The 20697-nt window shown below is 45.4% G+C and overlaps 1 protein-coding gene across 1 annotated transcript in view; it reads right to left on the bottom strand.

Annotated features, from left to right (window-relative positions):
* SAMD4A (sterile alpha motif domain containing 4A) overlaps positions 1-20697 on the bottom strand; it is a 97414-nt gene that overhangs the window by 22718 nt on the left and 53999 nt on the right. Inside the window, 2 exon segments of the mRNA XM_073610299.1 lie at positions 1227-1336; positions 5496-5759. Of these exon segments, the coding sequence (XP_073466400.1) occupies positions 1227-1336; positions 5496-5759 (374 nt within the window).

Here is a 20697-nt window from a genome sequence, read left to right as displayed (position 1 = left end):
CCAGCTCCCTGTCAGTGGGGTGCCAACGACGGTCCCTGGAGTAGTCCGCATCGCTCTCAGTCTGGCAACCCGAGTCCACGTCTTCCATCCCATTCACAACCATTGTCTATTATAAATTGGAATTCAGGGTCACCATTCAAGCCCCCGATGAAGACGAGTGTTGAGTCCCTGGAACGTGTTGGCTTTTGGACTTTCCCATCCAGATAAAACTATTTGACGTGTTGGGCAGACTTGGTTAGAGTAAAGGTTTCCGATGGGTTTTATTGCCATCCATGACCCAGTTGGGGATATTTAAAGTGACCCGGTCTCCATGGGGGACAAACCAGCCAATATATGTTGAGAAAGAAGAGTCAATAGACCTCCATTTCTGGTGGTCGGTGTCTTTGATGTCACAGTGTGTGACGGACGAAAGAGGTTTTCCACTCATCCAGCCCATCGAATACTTGATGTGGCATGGGGGGCAGCCATAAAGATCGGGCCGCCATAACTGGAAGTACATGGTCTTTTCTTTTGGTTTTAGTGATGACCTCACAGGCTGTGATTTGGTAACTGCAAAGCAGAGCTAAAAGGAGGGGACAATGACGGATCGGTTTTCCTTTACACCAGCCTGGTCGATTTTGGCGAATGCCAGAACGGGAGCCCCATTACCTGCGTAGGGTACAATAAAAATGTCTGTGCATTTTCAGGTTTTGAATAAGAAGCTGCATTTCAATGCCATACCCAGTACTGGGGCAGGTTCATTCAGTGCACTGGCCAAGGATGCGGAACTGCGTCCTCTCCCTCACTCCTCGTGCATGCCATAGGTGTACCCTGCCCGTTGGCTGCCCCCTTGCACTGGCTGGCCATGGTTAGCATGGCGTGTGCACTGCACATTCATAGGCATTTTCTGGATTTGTTAGAGCAGTAGCTGTAGAAGCAGACATGAAGCTATGGGGGAGCTTTCCCTCCTGCCCACCCCTTGTCCGGCACCTGTAGGTTGTGCCCAACCTCACCCTCTCCCCACACCCATCCTACCTAGATGGCAGGATGGTTTAGATAACTGTCAAAGCTATCTTTAAAAAGAACCCCAAATCTCTAATATATACACAACAATCACCTACTGAACCCTCACAGTCCTTGTCATGCAGTCACTGCACACAGGTCAGAACTATCATGGCAATGAAAATGAACGACTTTGCGGGTTATCAGAGGGTGGGGAATGGGCATACACAGGACAGTCACCTTACCTGAGCCTCCAGGTGACACTCATTCAGGGACATCATCTCCTCATACGTCATCTGGGAGAACAAGGCGGCGTACTTGTGCAAGCGGAGACTTTTAAGCCACGCCGGGACATCTGTCAACAGAAAGACAAGGGAATAGATACAAAAATAAAATGTGTGTATAGCGGTTCAAATGTAATGACTCTACCATGTCATTGCCTACGCGTTTCATCAGACTTCCTCAGGGGCCTATAGGTAGTATATATCATGATGGTTTTTATACTATTGTACCTTTTGTGGAGTGTGCCTATTGTTTTTTTTATTTTTTTTCAGGGTATTATGGGGGATATTTGCATGATCCTGTCAATAGGCACGCTCCACAAAAGGTACAATAGTATAAAAACCATCATGATATATACTATACCTATAGCCCCCTGAGGAAGTCTGACGAAACACGTAGGCAATGACATGGTAGAGTCATTACATTTGAACCTTTACCTGTCACAAGCCAGCTTGTACTTTTAATATCATGAGTGGGCTCCTCCCAGAGCGCGGGTACATTGAGCGAAGTTATGCTATCAATAGTTTATATTGATTACAAATTGATTACATTTTAATATATTTCACTATTGAATATTCACAATCTGTTAGCAGCATTTTATTATAGACAATCCTGCTTGGGAAGATAAAGTAAAAGAGTCCTCACAATTTTTGGACACATTTGGGCATAAATTGCTGTCCATGCCACTTGAGGGTCAATAGTACACGGTGAGCAGTGTCATAAAGGTGGAGACACTCTGGATGATCTTCACTGATTGTGCATTCGCGGTTAATGGGAAGGTAAAGATTTGGATATTTATGACACATTTGTTTTTAATGTATACACCGATCAGCCATTACATTAGGACTACCCACCTAATATTGAGTAGGTCTCCCTTTTGCCACCAAACAGTCCTGACCCATCCAAGCATGGACTAGAACTCTGTAGGCATGCTGTGGTATCTGGCACCAAGCCATCAGTAGCAGATCCTTTAAGTCCTGTAGGCCAGGAGGCGGGGTCTCCATGGATTGGACTCGATTTTTCCAGCACATCCCACAGATGCTCAGCTGGATGAGATCTGGATAATTTGAAGGCCAAGTCAAGACCTCAAACTCAAATTTCTCAAACCATTCTTGAACCTTTTTTTGCAGTGTGGCAGGAAGCATTATCCTGCTAAAAGAGACCACTGCCATCAGGGAATACAGTTTCCATGAAGGGGTAGACTTAGTCACCAACAATGTTTAGGTAGGTGGTATGTGTCACATCCACATTGCCCAAAGCATCACACTGCCCCCATACTACATCCTGGTGCCATTTCTTCCCCAGGTAGGTAACCCACCCAGCCACTCACATGATTCCTCAGACCAGGCCACCTTCTTCCATGCTTCAGTTCTGATGCTCACCATGACCATTGTAGGGGCTTTTGGTTGTGGACATGGGTCAGCATGGACACCTTGACTGGTCTGCGGCTACACATCCCCATAAACAAAAAAACTGCGATGATCATCAACTTCAGGGACAACAGGTTCACTTACTGCCCAATTAGGGTTGCACCGATACTAGTATGGATACCGAGTATCTGCACAAGTATCGGTACTCCTGCAAATGCAGAACGATACTTTCAGGCTCGGTTCTTTGAGCTGTCAGCTGTCAGTGGGTCTCCCCTGTTGACAGCTGAAGTGTTAAAGAATTTCAGTAATTGGAGCTGTCAAAAAAAACAAAAACGGCCAGCAATGTTTATTAACAACATTGCTCAGCCACTGAAACACTAAAATAAAAAGAAACATTGTTTCTTTTTGTATCCGTTTCTTCATCTGCAGATCAAAGTGATGAACAAATGTTCCGGTTTAACCCCTTATTAACCCTTCAGTTACTCCAAATCAGCCTTAATTAACTCCCTATTCTCTTCCATTTAATTAGGTTCCTGCTTTTTTTTTTTCTTTGTTTATTGAATAGACGTGAACGAACAAATAAAACTTTTTTTTGTTTGCTTTGTTAGTGAATATTTTACACATATATTAACATATATTTATACATTTCACATTGAAAAAGCGCAAAATTAAAAAAATAAATAAATAAATCTATTTTATTTGTAAATAACTTTTCAATGCTTTGTACCATTGCCGACAGCTGAAATGAAAACAATACAGTTGCGGTAAGTATTGGTAATGACGAGTACTAAAAAAAAAAAAAAAATATCGGTACTCATTGTATAAAATATGGTGGCGGTGCATCCCTATGCCTAATATATCCCACCCACTTCCAGACGTCATTGTAATGAAATAATCCAGGTTATCACCTGTCAGTGGTCAGAACGTTATAGCTGATCGGTGTGTATGGGAGGGTAGGAGACCCTCTAATGGGGGGTGCTCTGGACTTCTGGTCTTACAGATACAAAACGGAACTTTGAGTGTGGGGGGGGTTGTGAGTGTAGGGGGGTGTATGGGTGTGTGTAGGGGTGTGTGTAGGGGTGTGTGTGGGTGTGTGTAGGGGTGTGTGTGGGTGTGAGTAGGGGTGTGTAGGGGTGTGTGTGGGTGTGTGTAGGGGTGTGTGTAGGGGTGTGTGTGGGTGTGTGTAGGGGTGTGTGTGGGTGTGTGTAGGGGTGTGTGTGGGTGTGTGTAGGGGTGTGTGTGGGTGTGTGTAGGGGTGTGTGTAGGGGTGTGTGTAGGGGTGTGTGTAGGGGTGTGTGTGGGTGTGAGTAGGGGTGTGTGTGGGTGTGTGTAGGGGTGTGTGTGGTGTGTGTAGGGGTGTGTGTGGGTGTGTGTAGGGGTGTGTGTGGGTGTGTGTAGGGGTGTGTGTGGGTGTGTGTAGGGGTGTGTGTGGGTGTGTGTAGGGGTGTGTGTGGGTGTGTGTAGGGGTGTGTGTGGGTGTGTGTAGGGGTGTGTGTGGGTGTGTGTAGGGGTGTGTGTGGGTGTGTGTAGGGGTGTGTGTGGGTGTGTGTAGGGGTGTGTGTGGGTGTGTGTAGGGGTGTGTGTGGGTGTGTGTAGGGGTGTGTGTGGGTGTGTGTAGGGGTGTGTGTGGGTGTGTGTAGGGGTGTGTGTGGGTGTGAGTAGGGGTGTGTGTGGGTGTGTGTAGTAGTGTGTGTGTGGGTGTGTGTAGGGGTGTGTGTGGGTGTGTGTAGGGGTGTGTGTGGGTGTGTGTAGGGGTGTGTGTGGGTGTGTGTAGGGGTGTGCGTGGGTGTGAGTAGGGGTGTGTATGGGTGTGTGTAGGGGTGTGTATGGGTGTGTGTAGGGGTGTGTGTGGGTGTGTGTAGGGGTGTGTGTGGGTGTGTGTAGGGGTGTGTGTGTGTGTAGGGGGGGGGGGCCCTTTTACCGCCACAGGGAATTGAAGTGTTTCTTTTTCTTTACATTTTCCCAAAGCAGAAAACAAAAATTCTTCTTGGAATACTTCCTGCGGAGAATTCCATACTTGCCGAAATGGCGGCAAAGATTTGCGATGATTTAGCTATTGGTCGTCCTTGCATGACCCCTGCCCCCCCCCCCCCCCCCACACCTGTGCCGCCTGGAAACGTTTGATAAACAGCTGAGGAGTAAATCTGCCACTTGCAGCTAAAACACATTAGATTAATGTTGTGCCTGCAGACGCTGCACTCCAAGCGGTCAGCGGCTCCCCCCTCCCCCAGCTCCCCTCCAGAAAAAAAAAAAAAAAAAAAAAAAAAAAAAAAAAGGGTAGATGTGGGGAAATTACTTTTACCAGTTTTAGCGATTCTGTGACAAATGAAGCTGCAGGGTCAATTTTTAGCATGCCAGAAGTGTACAGAGAAAAAGCAAAGGGGGGGGGGGGGGGGGGGGGACACTTCCATAATGCCATTAGAGCTCCACCTGCTCAGCTTGTAAGCTGTGCGGTCAATCAGCATGACACGCGTGGGGGCGGGGCACAAACATACATATTGTACATCGTCTACAATGTGTTTTTAACGTAAAAGTAAAACAAGTAAACCCAAAATGTTGGGTGTAGAGCAGGAAATGTTCTAATAAGCATGGGGGGGGGGGGGGGCAATGGGAACTCAGGGAGCCCAACAGTTTAAATTACTTGGCTTTAAAAAAGGTACAGTCCTAACCAGGCCTTTTTTTTTTAGCATTGGAGAAAAAAAAAAAAATTGTAAAAAATTGTATGATGTCTGGCAGGGGGCGACCCTCCGCTGACACCCCTACTCGCCCTTCCCTTCACCCGGGTCATTCCCTTCAACGTCTAGAAGAGAAGACAGACAGACCTGGGCTTTAAGAGCGAACGCTGAAGCCGCCTTCACTCACCTTTCATGCCGCTACCCTCGTCTTGGAATGTGTTACGCGTAGAGGATGGGTCTTCTAAGTGCTCGCTGCCGCCGCTCCCCGACGAGGCCACGCTGCTCTGAGGCGACAGGGGGGCGTGATCCGACGGGACGCCCTGCGATCCTCTGGCCCGCAAGTCCTCATGAGACATCCAGCCGTGTCCGAGGGGCTGGTTTGGCACATTCATGGGGGGCGTGAGAGACACCGACCGTTTCAGAGGGCTGTGATGCGTCTGCCCTGAGAGAACTGTGAAATAAAATAAAAAAAATTAAAAAAAAAAAAAAAAAAAAATGAAATAAAAATTTAAAAAAGGTTATTTTTCAAAATGTCCAAAGAAGGGGAGATTAAGTCACCTATACATAAAAACCACTAACGTGCAGGTACAAACCTTGGATTTTACGGAGTTTAAAATTAGAACTCAAAAAAATAAAAAAAGGACTATAAAAAAAATATAATAGATAAATAAAAATATGGTGAATTCTGCCACATAACACCAAGACAGACATTTTTCGTTTTCCTGAATTCTAGACATGTGCACTGACAAAAAATTTGTTCATTTTCATTTCACTCGTTGTTTGCTTTTTTTGAAAATTTGAATTTTCAAATTTCCCAATTTTCCCCAATTTTCCCAAATTTCCAAATTCGGAAATTAAAAAATTCAAAAATCTGAAAAAAATAAAGAAAATTAGTAAAATTAGAAATAACCAACTATTCAATTACAGGTATTGGAATTTCCTTTCAAATTTGGCTGTTAGTGAATGTAACGAATACAAAATTTATCTGAAGTTACGAATTATCCGAAATAACGAATGCCGCATCTAAACAAACGGAATGGAACAAATAATAAAGAATAATAAAAAGGTTTTATTATTATTGTTAATTATTATTATTAGATTGTTCTGTTCCATTCTTTTCGATACGTCATTCGTTATTTCAGATGGTTCGTAACTTCGGATAAATTCGTATTCGTTACGTTCACTAACAGCCAAATTTGAAAGGAAATTCCAATACCTGTAATTTAATAGTTATTAGTTATTTCAGATTTCCGAGTTTTAAAATTCTCATTCCTTTTGAATTTTCAGATTTTCAAATTCCCGAATTTTCAAAAGTCGGAAATTTGAAAATTTCGGAATGGACGAATTTTCAAAATACGTTAAAAAACAAATTCGGAACGAAACGAATTGCACAGGTCTACTGAATTCTATTTAATTTCTATTGATTCTATTATTTTATATTTAATTTTATTAGCTGCTGAACCTACCAGAAGAGGATCTATTGATTTTCCACTTCCTGTAATATGGTGACAACGCTTCAGTGAAATCGCACAGCGGCGCTGTCACCCTGTGAACAGAGGCATGTCGATTCAGATGGTCTTGAAATAAGCGACAAATTAAGCCCCAATTCCAGTGAACAGGACAGATCGGGGAGATTCTGATTGGTCAGTGGTGCCACGTGACCGCTTTGACCAATTGGAATCACTCTGATCCATCCTGGGAGCCCGACAAAAAGAAAGAGGAGAAAAAAAAAAAAAAAAGGGTGGGATTTAAAATCTCCAGACCGCTACATGGGCCCTGAAGGGGGGGGGGGGGGGGTTGGGTACGGTGTTCGTTCACCTTTTCATTTGTTCTGACAAAGTGAACTTACGCTTTATTCAGTGACCGCCTCAGTTATATTTTTACCGCAAAGCGGTAGGTAGTGCCGGACTCCCTATTCACTCCGGTCACTGGGACATAATAGAGTGTTGCAAGTTGCAACTCTTTTGGTTACAATGTCACACATCATTTCCTTCTTGTGATTTCGCTCTCTACCATGAACATATACGATATATTGTATATAAACAATATACTATATTCCGTCCACTCCCTTCTATGCACTTGTATAAAAGGTGACCATACACTATGCAAGCTGATTGTGTATTTAGTGAGAAGGGTGATCACTGATTGATTGCATTTCATTTAAAAACGTGCAGCTGGGAGTGGGAGGGTGGATGATGCAGGGGGTGTGTGCTAATGAGGTCAGCTGGTCATCTCCTTCCTGTGTCATTACCTCTAGTCTGTAAGGAAGTAAGACATTAAGTAGTAGATACTTTTGAATCATGGATGGAGGGCAGCAAGGTACTTGTCTGTAGATTTTATGGAAAGCTTTGATATTTTTGCAAAAAAAGTACATGATTGCTATATTGGTGTATTGGAAGGCTGGACTTTCAAAAAAAAAAAAAAAAGTGAGCTTAGCCTTTAGGGTAGCAGGTCACCTTATACAGCTTTCTGGGAAGGGGATGAGGGCATCCAGGAAAAGCAACAAAAGCCAACAGCCAGCTATGGCCGTAACCAAGACCCACTCCTGCCAACCGCCCACACGTGCGCTCTATCATCCCCTGGGGGGGGGGGGGGGGGGGGGGGGGGGAGAGATGATGGCATATTCCACTGCCTTCCAAGACCTATCTAAACCAAACTGTAAGAATTTTTTTGGGGGGGAAACGAACCCAACAGATGGCAGGTCACCTGTGCTTGGACAACTTTCCCAGAAGAGGACGAGGGTATCCAGGAGAGGCAACAAAGGTCAAAAGCCAGCTATGGCCACATGTGCTCTCCATCAGCCCCGGTAGAAGATGGATGGTAGTAAAACATGCCATCAGGACCCATCCTAAACTGAGCCATTAGAAAAAATATTCTTGGAAAACAACCCCCCCCAGGCGGCAGGTCATCCAGGAAAGGCAACAAAAGTCAACAGCCAGCTATGGTGGTAACCAAGACCCATTCCTGCCAACCACCCACTTGTGCACTCTATCAGCCCCAGGGGAGGATAGGCCGTAGTAGTGTACGTCGCCAGCGCTTTTGATAGTTTTAAGAGTTGTAAGAAAACTTTACTGGCAATCAGTCCTCCCCCCACCCAGAGATGTGAAAATCTTAACGTCAACCAGTGAAACCTGGGCTCTGTTTTGTAGTAAAATCCACAACGGCGAAGCATCTCTGTATTGAATTATGTAATGCGAGTTTGGTTCCAGCGGCTGATTTACAACTGCTGCACGCAAGCAACATCCGTTCTATAATGTCTTCAGGCCTCGGAGGCCAAGAGGCTCAGCCTTTGTGGGCTTGGCACCGGCCTGAGAATGAAGTCATCTAAACAGCCTTTAGTAGCATAGGAACAGAACAAACAAAGTCCCAGAACACGGACTTCTCGCAGCCCCATGTAACTGCTCTTGGCCTGCCATCACGCTATATCCCAGTCCCTTCTGGGTCATTACAGGAGGTTCTGAGCCATATTTAAAAAGGGAACTGATGCTAAAAATGAAAACTGAACTAATGGGGGACGGGGGGGGGGGGGGGGGGGACAATGACCTCTCAGAACGGTCAACTTGGCTTATGCACAAAATTTTAACATTCATGCTTTAAAACCCAGGAACTTACGAATTGCGTAGCCTAGCAGTTATTTAAACAAAAAGCAACCCTAAGTGCATTACTAGCCCTATATCCGAGGCTGTCCTTCATAGATTTAATGCCTGTTGTCAAGCCTCAGACCTCTTCCAGGTTAAATGACGCCTAGCATCACCCAACCAACTCTGTAGAGCAGGGTAGGCAAGTTGTCCAGCATCAGCCCCCTTCCAGGTTAAATGACGCCCAGCATCACCCAACCATATAGAAAAACAGGGAGGGCGCCCCCTGACCTTGTGCATTACCAAAGATGACCTTTACTTAAATAATAAAAGCAAGAATCATACTCACAAACATTAAAAAAAGGCTTAACATTGCACACATTCGGAGCTGTGTCTTCTGGACACCTGCAACCTTACATAGTTATATAGTAGGTGAGGTCGAAAAAGAACACGAGTCCATCAAGTCCAACCCGGACCAGGTTTTAGGAGGAACCAGATGGAATCTCAAACAGCCTTTTGCGATGCTATCTGGTCCCCCTCTAAGAACACCCATTGTTCTGAGAAGTTAAGCAAGACCTTGGACTTTCCATATTTTATCCAAAGGGTTGGCTACACCACTTACACATGGACTAAGCTCCTGAGCACAGGAGATTGTTTTGTGTTGTTTGGATCACCCAACCAACCAGCAGGGTAGGCAACCCTGGCACTCAAGCTGTGACAAGACTACAAATCCCATTGTGCCTCACCTACTGGATGCTGTTGTAGTCTCACAAATATAAAGATAAATTGTAGCGCTAAAACACACAAGAGTTAATAGTGAATAAAATTCAAAGTGCATATAGACGTAATGTCCCAAGTGAAAAAGGGGGAATGTATAGTCCAAATAGGACAACAGTCCGCAGTGAGATTAAATAATCTGTGTATCGATCCTGTCCGTTTCCCAATCTTCAGCTTGTATATCATCAACTTTAGCGAATATATGGAATACGCTTACCAGAGAGGTTGGATTCTACTGCCGTGAGCATAGATGCCCCTGTTGAAGGTCATTGGACCGAAACGCGTAGGGCGGCTTTTATAGACCCTATACACTGCTTTTATCCTGTGATCACTTTTTACATGTATTGTGTTTTTTTATGAATAAAAACACCCAGAATTACACTATATGGAAGCATTCCTTCCCTTTTTTATATATCCTGGAGAACCGCGGAACCACTTTGCCTTTTGGAATCCATTTTGGCGGACATAGAGGGGACGTCCTGGCCCTGTAGAGGCTCTACCCTTGCCTCCAACACTTCACCTTTTTGCCCAGGGTGGCATCAAGCTCCATTGATTCTATGCTCACGGCAGTAGAATCCAACCTCTCTGGTAAGCGTATTCCATCTATTCGCTAAAGTTGATGATATACAAGCTGAAGATTGGGAAACAGACAGGATTGATACACAGATTATTTAATCTCACTGCAGACTGTTGTCCTATTTGAACTATACATTCCCCCTTTTTCACTTGGGACATTACGTCTATATGCACTTTGAATTTTATTCACTATTAACTCTTGTGTGTTTTAGCACTACAATTTATCTTTATATTTGTTACCTTTTTGTCTCATGGTTTGTGGCAGCTGTTTTTTGTCTTTTTTGGGTACCGCATTAATCATTCCCCCCTTCTTTCACTTGTAGTCTCACCACAGCTGGAGTTCCGAGGTTGCCTGCCCCATAGATGTATTTCATCACACCAACTTGGGCTTACAGGCGAAAGCTAAACAGAACGACGGCAGGTCAGTACATCACATGGTACTCTCCAGAATTCAAGACCACCCACCGCTAGAGGAACCTGCACATCATGTGACCTCGAGCCAAAAAACCTAGTGTTATTTCCACCTTGTCAGGGCTGGGCTCAGCCCTTCCTTCTCTGAGCCGGCCGCTCAGCTGTTGACTAATTGCCAGCTCCTATCTCTCCACAGTTACTCAGCTGTTGATGATATCCTGCTCGTCAGTCCTGTCTACTTAAGCCGTCCAGTCCAGATGACCTCTGCCTTCACCTTGGTCAACATCACAGAGACTATCTCCTGCGATCCTGTTCAAGACTTGCTTTGCTGACATCCCTTCTGGCTCCAGATCCTGCTTGCTGTTCCACTGCATTGATCCCTGACTTCTGGCTTGGCTGATTATCCATTCCAGTTACTGAACTTTTGACTAAGTTTGTTCTTTTTGCTTTCATTATTAAACAAGTGTAATTTAACTGTACTTCTGTCTTGGCCTGATTTCATGGTTTATGGCATCTCCTCTTTCATTCCTCTGCTATCTGTACAAATCACTTCTGACAGTCGATGTGAACGACACTAGGCAATCCAGGGAAATGGCCCCGCCCACCTTCCAGCACACAGCCTCAGCTTTACATGTTTCCCTATGAACAAAGAGGGCAGAGAGTGCCATCAGATTCAAGATCCTACTGGTTTTGAGAGTACCTGGACTAGAGATTAACCCTTTCAAATTTGGACTAGTTTGCTGATATTTTGGACTCCATTGTGCAGGTCTTCTCAGGTATTAACACAATTCTAAAACTTTTGGTTTACATGTTTCCCTATGAGATTGTGTAAAGGGGAGGTGTCCATTCTCTCCACTCAGGTCTCAGATTACACTTAGGCTGCATTCACACTTGAGCGTATCGTTTTTAAGCATTTTTTTTTAGGCGTTTTGAGGTCCAAAAGGTCACCAATGTAAAAAGCAATAAAACGCCTGTAATCTGGCCAAGGCTGCATTCACACCTGAGCGTTTTCAGCTCGTAAAAGGCTCATATCAAAAGTTCCAAAACGCCTAACAGGGCAAAATACCGTTCATTTAAGTGGCCCCGGTTCACATCTGAGCGTTCTGTCACCTGAAGCTCAAAAAAGTACATGAGCTTCTTTTTAGGCAGATTACAGGCGTTTTACTGCTTTTTACATTGGTACTTGTTTTGAGCTTCAGGTGACCAAACGCTCAGATGTTTTACAAGCTGAAAACGCTCAGGTGGGAATGCAGCCCAAAGCCTCGTACACACAATCAGATTTTTGGGCAACCGTTCATCCATGTGGAAAGTGAAGAGGTTTACTCAGAATACGAAAATTCTCGTACAACAGAATACAACGTCATTAGTGAAATAGTTTTGTATGTGCTCTTTCCTTTCTGAGCATGCGTAGTCTCGCTCTTACGTTTTTTGTTGTACGAAAACATAAACCGGACGTTGAGTTCACGTACGACAAAAATTTTATAGTTTGCACACCTGGTTTTTCATCCAACAAAAGCTGGAATCGGCTGTTTCGAAATGATCCGAAAATCGTTAGATCGTTCGTCGGGCGAAATTTGTCTTCCGATTTTTGTATCGTGTGTACGGGCCTTTAGTTCTGTGTTGTGCAATGTGTGACATCAGATCCCCACCCCCTGCCAAATGAAGCTCAGAAATGCTGTGTAAATTCTGCACTTTGAATGGCTGTAGAGGATTGAGGGCTGCAGATAAAACAGATATGATTTATGTAGGAGGATTTGATTAAAGTGTTACTAAACCCAGGAGCCGGCATTCCCTACATCTGCTCTCCCCAGGAGCCTGCATTCCCTACATCTGCTCTCCCCAGGAGCCTGCATTCCCTACATCTGCTCTCCCCAGGAGCCGGCATTCCCTACATCTGCTCTCCCCAGGAGCCGGCATTCCCTACATCTGCTCTCCCCAGGAGCCTGCATTCCCTACATCTGCTCTCCCCAGGAGCCTGCACTCCCTACATCTGCTCTCCCCAGGAGCCTGCACTCCCTACATCTGCTCTCCCCAGGAGCCTGCACTCCCTACATCTGCTCTCCCCAGGAGCCTGCACTCCCTACATCTGCTCTCCCCAGGAGCCTGCACTCCCTACATCTGCTCTCCCCAGGAGCCTGCACTCCCTACATCTGATCTCCCCAGGAGCCTGCACTCCCTACATCTGATCTCCCCAGGAGCCTGCACTCCCTACATCTGATCTCCCCAGGACTCTGCACTCCCTACATCTGATCTCCCCAGGACTCTGCACTCCCTACATCTGCTCTCCCCAGGACTCTGCACTCACTACATCTGCTCTCCCCAGGACTCTGCACTCACTACATCTGATCTCCCCAGGACTCTGCACTCACTACATCTGATCTCCCCAGGACTCTGCACTCCCTACATCTGCTCTCCCCAGGACTCTGCACTCACTACATCTGCTCTCCCCAGGACTCTGCACTCACTACATCTGCTCTCCCCAGGACTCTGCACTCACTACATCTGCTCTCCCCAGGACTCTGCACTCACTACATCTGCTCTCCCCAGGACTCTGCACTCACTACATCTGCTCTCCCCAGGACTCTGCACTCACTACATCTGCTCTCCCCAGGACTCTGCACTCACTACATCTGCTCTCCCCAGGACTCTGCACTCACTACATCTGCTCTCCCCAGGACTCTGCACTCACTACATCTGCTCTCCCCAGGGACTCTGCACTCACTACATCTGCTCTCCCCAGGACTCTGCACTCACTACATCTGCTCTCCCCAGGACTCTGCACTCACTACATCTGCTCTCCCCAGGACTCTGCACTCACTACATCTGCTCTCCCCAGGACTCTGCACTCACTACATCTGCTCTCCCCAGGACTCTGCACTCACTACATCTGCTCTCCCCAGGACTCTGCACTCACTACATCTGCTCTCCCCAGGACTCTGCACTCACTACATCTGCTCTCCCCAGGACTCTGCACTCACTACATCTGCTCTCCCCAGGACTCTGCACTCACTACATCTGCTCTCCCCAGGACTCTGCACTCACTACATCTGCTCTCCCCAGGACTCTGCACTCACTACATCTGCTCTCCCCAGGACTCTGCACTCACTACATCTGCTCTCCCCAGGACTCTGCACTCACTACATCTGCTCTCCCCAGGACTCTGCACTCACTACATCTGCTCTCCCCAGGACTCTGCACTCACTACATCTGCTCTCCCCAGGACTCTGCACTCACTACATCTGCTCTCCCCAGGACTCTGCACTCACTACATCTGCTCTCCCCAGGACTCTGCAGTCACTATATCTGCTCTCCCCAGGACTCTGCAGTCACTATATCTGCTCTCCCCAGGACTCTGCAGTCACTATATCTGCTCTCCCCAGGACTCTGCAGTCACTATATCTGCTCTCCCCAGGAGCCTGTATTCACTATATCTGCTCTCCCCAGGAGCCTGCATTTACCATCTGATCTCTCACAGTACACAGATCATGGAAACACAATTATTTTAGTAAATATAACCTGCTAAATACCCTTTCTCATCAGCATTACATAGCAGTCTTGTGTCTTCTATCAGTGTCTGGTTGAAGCTTGTAGGAGTTTTCATTCTACTCTGACTGTCCTATGAGGCTGCATGACCCCTGACCCTCTGGACAGTGCTGATTGGCTCTGTGCTAATAACATGCACTCTCCCAAGAATAAAAAAAAAAAAAAAAGCTTTAGCAATGCACACCAAACTGAGCACGTGCAGAGTGACTCCAAATGCTCTGTTCTATCAGGAGATGGATTGGGGACACTGGAAAAAGGGGAGGATCAGAGAAGTAGGGAACAAACAGCCTTTTTTACACAATGCGCACTTAGGTTCCACAGTGGGCATAACAAGCATTCTTTACTGCATATACAGACTAATTTTACTGGTGTGGGTTTGGTATTATTCTCTGTGTATCACCAGCTGACAGCCACACTTCACTAGGTTTATATATATATTTTTACTCAGACTGACCAGCAAAGTAAGGGACATCTTACACCCGGCCCCTGCGCTCTGTACACAGTGCTGTATGTTACATACTCCTGACCACTGCAATCCATACATTTTAGATAGCTAGAGCAACAGACTCTCGCACTCAGCTGATTTAACAAAGCCACGTTTTCGTGGACAACCACACCATACTTCTGCAAAATTAATCATACACCTCCGGTGGCATCAGATGCAACACCAGATTGACTCCAGTAGGAAGGAAGAACGCACCTCAATACGAGATCCTGACCAGGAGCATCTCAGAGCTCTGAACTCTCCTTTGTCTGGTTAGAGGTCATCCATTAAAACGGTCACTCAGAGTAATTGTACAGACGCCCTCAGAGACCACAGTCAGTCCTGCGGGGCAATTAACACATTGTTCAATAACACACAAGGTGGGATTCTGGCAGACGGGCCTCATTCAATCGGTGAACACAGGACGACGGATACATTTTTATTTTTCACAGGTTTAATAGCGGTACTCTAGGTAACTGGCTGAACACGCCAATACATGGGAGCTGCTTTACCGGTTAAAGATTGGTAATTATTTTCTAAGCATTTCTGAGATTTACACCGCCCTGCCAGATAACACAGCCGGGCTGCTGACCTGACTTCTCTATCCTGCAAATAAGCAATACAGCCTGGTCAGCACACCCAACATGTGATTGAACAATATAGGAGCAGCAGAAGACTGAAGAGCTGATTACATGTTCCTTGTCATTGTGCAGATATCAAAGTAGGAGGAGAAAGTGGGCTTAAGGAAGAGGAGGGCGGGGGGGCGCGGTTTACAGAAAGATGACGAGGAGGTGGAGAAGGTTGGGGTTAAGGAAGAACGAGGAGGTGGAGAAGGTTGGGGTTAAGGAAGGACGAGGAGGTGGAGAAGGTTGGGGTTAAGGAAGGACGAGGAGGTGGAGAAGGTTGGGGTTAAGGAAGAACGAGGAGGTGGAGAAGGTTGGGGTTAAGGAAGAACGAGGAGGTGGAGAAGGTTGGGGTTAAGGAAGGACGAGGAGGTGGAGAAGGTTGGGGTTAAGGAAGGACAAGGAGATGGAGAAGGTTGGGGTTAAGGAAGGACGAGGAGGTGGCGAAGGTTGGGGTTAAGGAAGGACAAGGAGATGGAGAAGGTTGGGGTTAAGGAAGGATGAGGACGACGATGAGGACGGGGAGGTGGTTGGGGTTAGAGAGGAGGAGGAGGAGAAGGTTGGGTTTAAGGAAGGACAACGAGGAGGAGAAGACTGGGGTTAAGGAAGGAGGACGAGGACAAGGTTGGGGTTACATAGTGGGCGAGGTGGAAAAAAAAAAAAAAAAAAGACACAAGTCCAACCCATGTGTGTGATTATATGTCAGTATTACATTGTATATCCCTGTATGTTGTGTTCGTTCAGGTGATTATCTAATAGTTTTTTGAAACTACCGATGCTCCCCGCTGAGACCACCGCCTGTGGAAGGGAATTCCACATCCTTGCCGCTCTTGCAGTAAAGAACCCTCTACGTAGTTTAAGGCTAAACCGCTTTTCTTCTAATTTTAGTGAATGGCCACGAGTCTTGTTAAATTCCTTTTCGCGGAAACGTGTTATCCCTATTGTGGGGTCACCAGTCCGGTATTTGTATATCGAAATCATATCCCCTCTCAAGCGTCTCTTCTCCAGAGAGAATAAGTTCAGAGCTCACAACCTTTCCTTATAACTAAGATCCTCCAGACCCTTTATTAGCTTTGTTGCCCTTCTTTGTACTCGCTCCATTTCCAGTACATCCTTCCTGAGGACTGGTGCCCAGAACTGGACCGCATACTCTAGGTGCGGCCGGACCAGAGTCTTGTAGAGCGGGAGAATTATCGTTTTATCTCTGCAGTTGATCCCCTTTTTAATGCCAATATTCTGTTTGCTTTGTTAGCAGCAGCTTGGCATTGCATGTCATTGATGAGCCCATCATCTACTAGGACCCCCAGGTCCTTTTCCATCCTAGATCCCCCCAGAGGTTCTCCCCCCAGTCTATAGATTGTATTCATATTTTTGCCACCCAAATGCATTATTTTACATTTTTCTTCATTGAACCTCATTTGCCATGTAGTTGCCCCTCCCCCATTAATTTGTTCAGATCTTTTTGCAAGGTTTCCACATCCTGCGGAGAAGTTATTGCCCTGCTTAGCTTAGTATCGTCTGCAAATACAGAGATTGAACTGTTTATAAATGACCTGGAGGATGGGATAAACAAATTAAATAGGATTGGTCCCAGCACAGAACCCTGGGGGACCCCACTACCCACCCCTGACCATTCCGAGTACTCCCCATTTATCACCACCCTCTGAACTCGCCCTTTTAGCCAGTTTTCAATCCATGTACTCACCCTATGGTCCATGCCAAAGGACCTTATTTTGTACAGTAAACGTTTATGGGGAACTGTGTCAAATGCTTTTGCAAAATCCAGATACACCACGTCTCCGGGCCTTCCTTTATCTAGATGGCAACTCACCTCCTCATAGAAGGTTAATAGATTGGTTTAGCAAGAACGATTCTTCATGAATCCATGCTGATTACTACTAATGATATCGTTCTTATTACTAAAATCTTGTATATAGTGCCTTATCATCCCCTTCAAGAGTTTACATACTATTGATGTTAGGCTAACTGGTCTGTAATTCCCAGGGATGTATTTTGGGCACTTTTTTAAATATTGGTGCTACATTGGCTTTTTCTCCAATCAAATGGCACCATTCCAGTCAGTAGACTGTTCATAAAAATTAGGAACAATGGTCTGGCCCTTGACCGAGTTCCTTAAGGACACTCGGGCGCAAGCCATCTGGTCCCGGTGACTTATTAATGTTAAGTTTTTCAAGTCTATTTCTAGTTCTGTCCTCTGTTAACCATGGATGTGCTTCCTGTGTTGTGTCATGAGGATAAACACTGAAATTTTGGTTACTGAAGCCTCCCGATTCACTCGTGGAGACTGAGGAGAATAAATTCAATACCTTCGCCATCTTTCCATCCTTAGTAACCAGATTCTCTTCATCATTTTTTATGGGACCAATATGATATGACCTCCTTTTCTTACTATTTATGTACTTAAAGAATTTCTTGGGATTTTTTTTACTCTCCTCCGCTATGTGCCTTTCGTGTTCTATCTTAAACATACTGAATGCACTCTTACATTTCTTGTTGCATTCTCTGTAAAGTTGGAATGCTGACGATGATCCTTCAACCTTGTATTTTTTTGAAGGCCTTCTCCTTTGCCTTTATATGCATATTTACATTGGAGTTAGGCCACCCAGGGCTATTATTAGCTCTTTTAAATTTATTTCCCATTGGGATGCACTGGCTAATGCCCTTATTTATTTAATATGCTCTTAAAGCAAACCCATTTTCCCTCTGTGTTCTTTGTTCCTAAGATTTTATCCAGCAAGGTTCGTAGTTTAGGGACGTTGGCTCTTTTGAAAATCAGTGTCTTTATATTCCCCTTATGTTTCCTATTTGTGCGATTTATACTAAAATGAATTGACCTGTGATCGCTGTTTCCTAAACTGCCCCGTATTACCACATCCGTGATCAGGTCTGTATTGTTGGTAATCAGTAGATCCAGTAACACTTTGTAACACTTTGTTTCTAGTTGGTGCGTCTACCCATATATTTGTCCTGCAAGACATTAAGGAACTGGCGAGCCTTAGAAGAATGCGCGGTTCCCTCCGCCCAGTCTATGTCTGAATAATTAAAATCCCCCATTATGAGAGCACTTCCCACTCTTGCCGCTAATCCAAATTGGGATAGGATATCCGTCTCCACTTCCTCCCTCAGGTTAGGGGGCCTATAGCATAATCCCAGTATTACTTTCCCCTTAATTTCCTCTCTTTGGAGCTCTACCCATAAGGATTCCACCTCCTCCCTAGCTCCCTTAGTGAGGTCATCTCTCACATTCATTGTACATCATTTTTAATATACAGGCATAACCCTCCCCCTTTTTACCCTCTATGTCCCTGCGATAAAGGGAATACCCTTGAATGTTTGCCAGCCAATCATGAGAGCTGTTGAACCAGGTCTCTGAAATTCCTACAAAATCCAAATCCTCCTCGTACAACAGTATCTCTAGTTCTCCCATCTTGTCCGCCAGGCTCCTGGCATTGGTAAGGAAGGATGAGGAGGAGGAGAAGGTTGGGGTTAAGGAAGGATGAGGAGGAGGAGAAGGTTGGGGTTAAGGAAGAACGAGGAGAAGAAGAAGGTTGGGGTTAAGGGAGAAGGGAGGAGGGAGAGGAGGAGGGAGGAGGACGAGGAGGACAAGGAGGAAAAAGGAGGATTAAAAAGGAAGGGGAAGAGGAAAATCACTGTTGAGGAGATGGGGGGGGGGGTTAAAGAAGGACTGAGGAGAAGTTGGGTTGTGGAAAGATGACAAGGGGGTAAAAGAAGGACGATGAGAACAATGAAGGTTAGGGAGGTAGGAGAAGGATAATGGGGTTTAAGGAACGGTAATGGGGGGGGGGGGGGGGAAGCAATGGAAGGAAGAAATGGTAAGGATGAGTGAGAAAAATTACAAGGAGGAATAGTGAGGGAGAATTAATGATGAGGAAGAGAATGAGGAGAAGTCAAGGTGGGGAGAAAGGGGAGAATGACAAAAAAGGGGGCAAGAGGAGAGAAGAAGTCAAGGGTGCTATTCCTGGTATGAGAGAACACATCCTTGGTATCCTTTTAGATGTGCATTCCTTATGTCTGTTAGTCTTAGGAGCATGCACATCTAAATGATCATGGGGATTCCTTCTGATACAACATCCACTATACAAAAAAAAAAAAAAAAACCTGAAGAAAAATTAACAGTAAGACTGTTCATGCCAAATAAAAAAAAAAAAAAAAAAATCAGCAAAATCCTTATTTGTGCCATCGCAGCACTTGACGTCTTGTCTGGCCGTCGCAGTGAGTAAATAAAAACAAAAGCAGTTGAGAATGTCAGCGTCGGATGAAAACTAAACAAAAAGCGCAAGCAAACTGGGCAGCGGCTGGAAAAATCAATTGCACAATCCAATACCGTCATCAGGAGCCCAATAAATGGTTCCAGGCATCCTAATTAATTCTGCACATGAAATATGGGACCCGCTAGAGAGCCAGGACACAGCCAACTCTCAGGTAGACGGCAGAGTCTCACCACTAATGCTGCACCGGCATGTAATGAAATCTTTATTTATTATACGGCTCTACATTACTGATCTGACACCCATACACAACAAGTCACTGGATTCCAAAGCGGATTTTTGATTCCAGAGAATCAGTCCTTCTGGAAAGGTCTACGGGGTTCATCATCTCGTCCTGAGGAGATCTCAGGACGATGCAAAACCATATAAAACTTTACAAAACACGACCTCAGTACTGGAAGTGCAATGCTACAGAACAAAGCCGAACATACAGATTAAAAAGGGGGAAAAAAAAGAGGGGGAAAAAAAAAAAAGGGGGGTGGGGGGTGGTTGGGTTCTTTATTTCTAATACATTTCTTAAAAAATTCCTGAAAATCAGTTTCTAATTCATCATAACAGGTTGCCATTTTGTAGCTGAGAATGCAGCCTATCGAATCACTAGAGAGCGATGACATCACTGAGAATGCAGCCTATCCAATCACTAGAGAGCGATGACATCACTGAGAATGCAGCCTATCCAATCACTAGAGAGCGATGACATCACTGAGAATGCAGCCTATCCAATCACTAGAGAGCGATGACATCACTGAGAATGCAGCCTATCGAATCACTAGAGAGCGATGACATCACTGAGAATGCAGCCTATCCAATCACTAGAGAGCGATGACATCACTGAGAATGCAGCCTATCCAATCACTAGAGAGCGATGACATCACTGAGAATGCAGCCTAGCCTATCACTAGAGAGCGATGACATCACTGAGAATGTAGCCTATCACTAGAGAGCGATGACATCACTGAGAATGTAGCCTATCCAATCACTAAAGAGCAATGACATCACTGAGAATGTAGCCTATCCAATCACTAAAGAGCGATGACATCACTGAGAATGCAGCCTATCCAATCACTAGAGAGCGATGACATCACTG

The sequence above is a fragment of the Aquarana catesbeiana genome, linkage group LG13, assembly GCF_042186555.1.
Source record: "Aquarana catesbeiana isolate 2022-GZ linkage group LG13, ASM4218655v1, whole genome shotgun sequence".
Lineage (NCBI taxonomy): Eukaryota > Metazoa > Chordata > Amphibia > Anura > Ranidae > Aquarana > Aquarana catesbeiana.
Note: the sequence above shows the minus strand (reverse complement) of the source record. Positions and strands in the feature narration are given on the sequence as shown.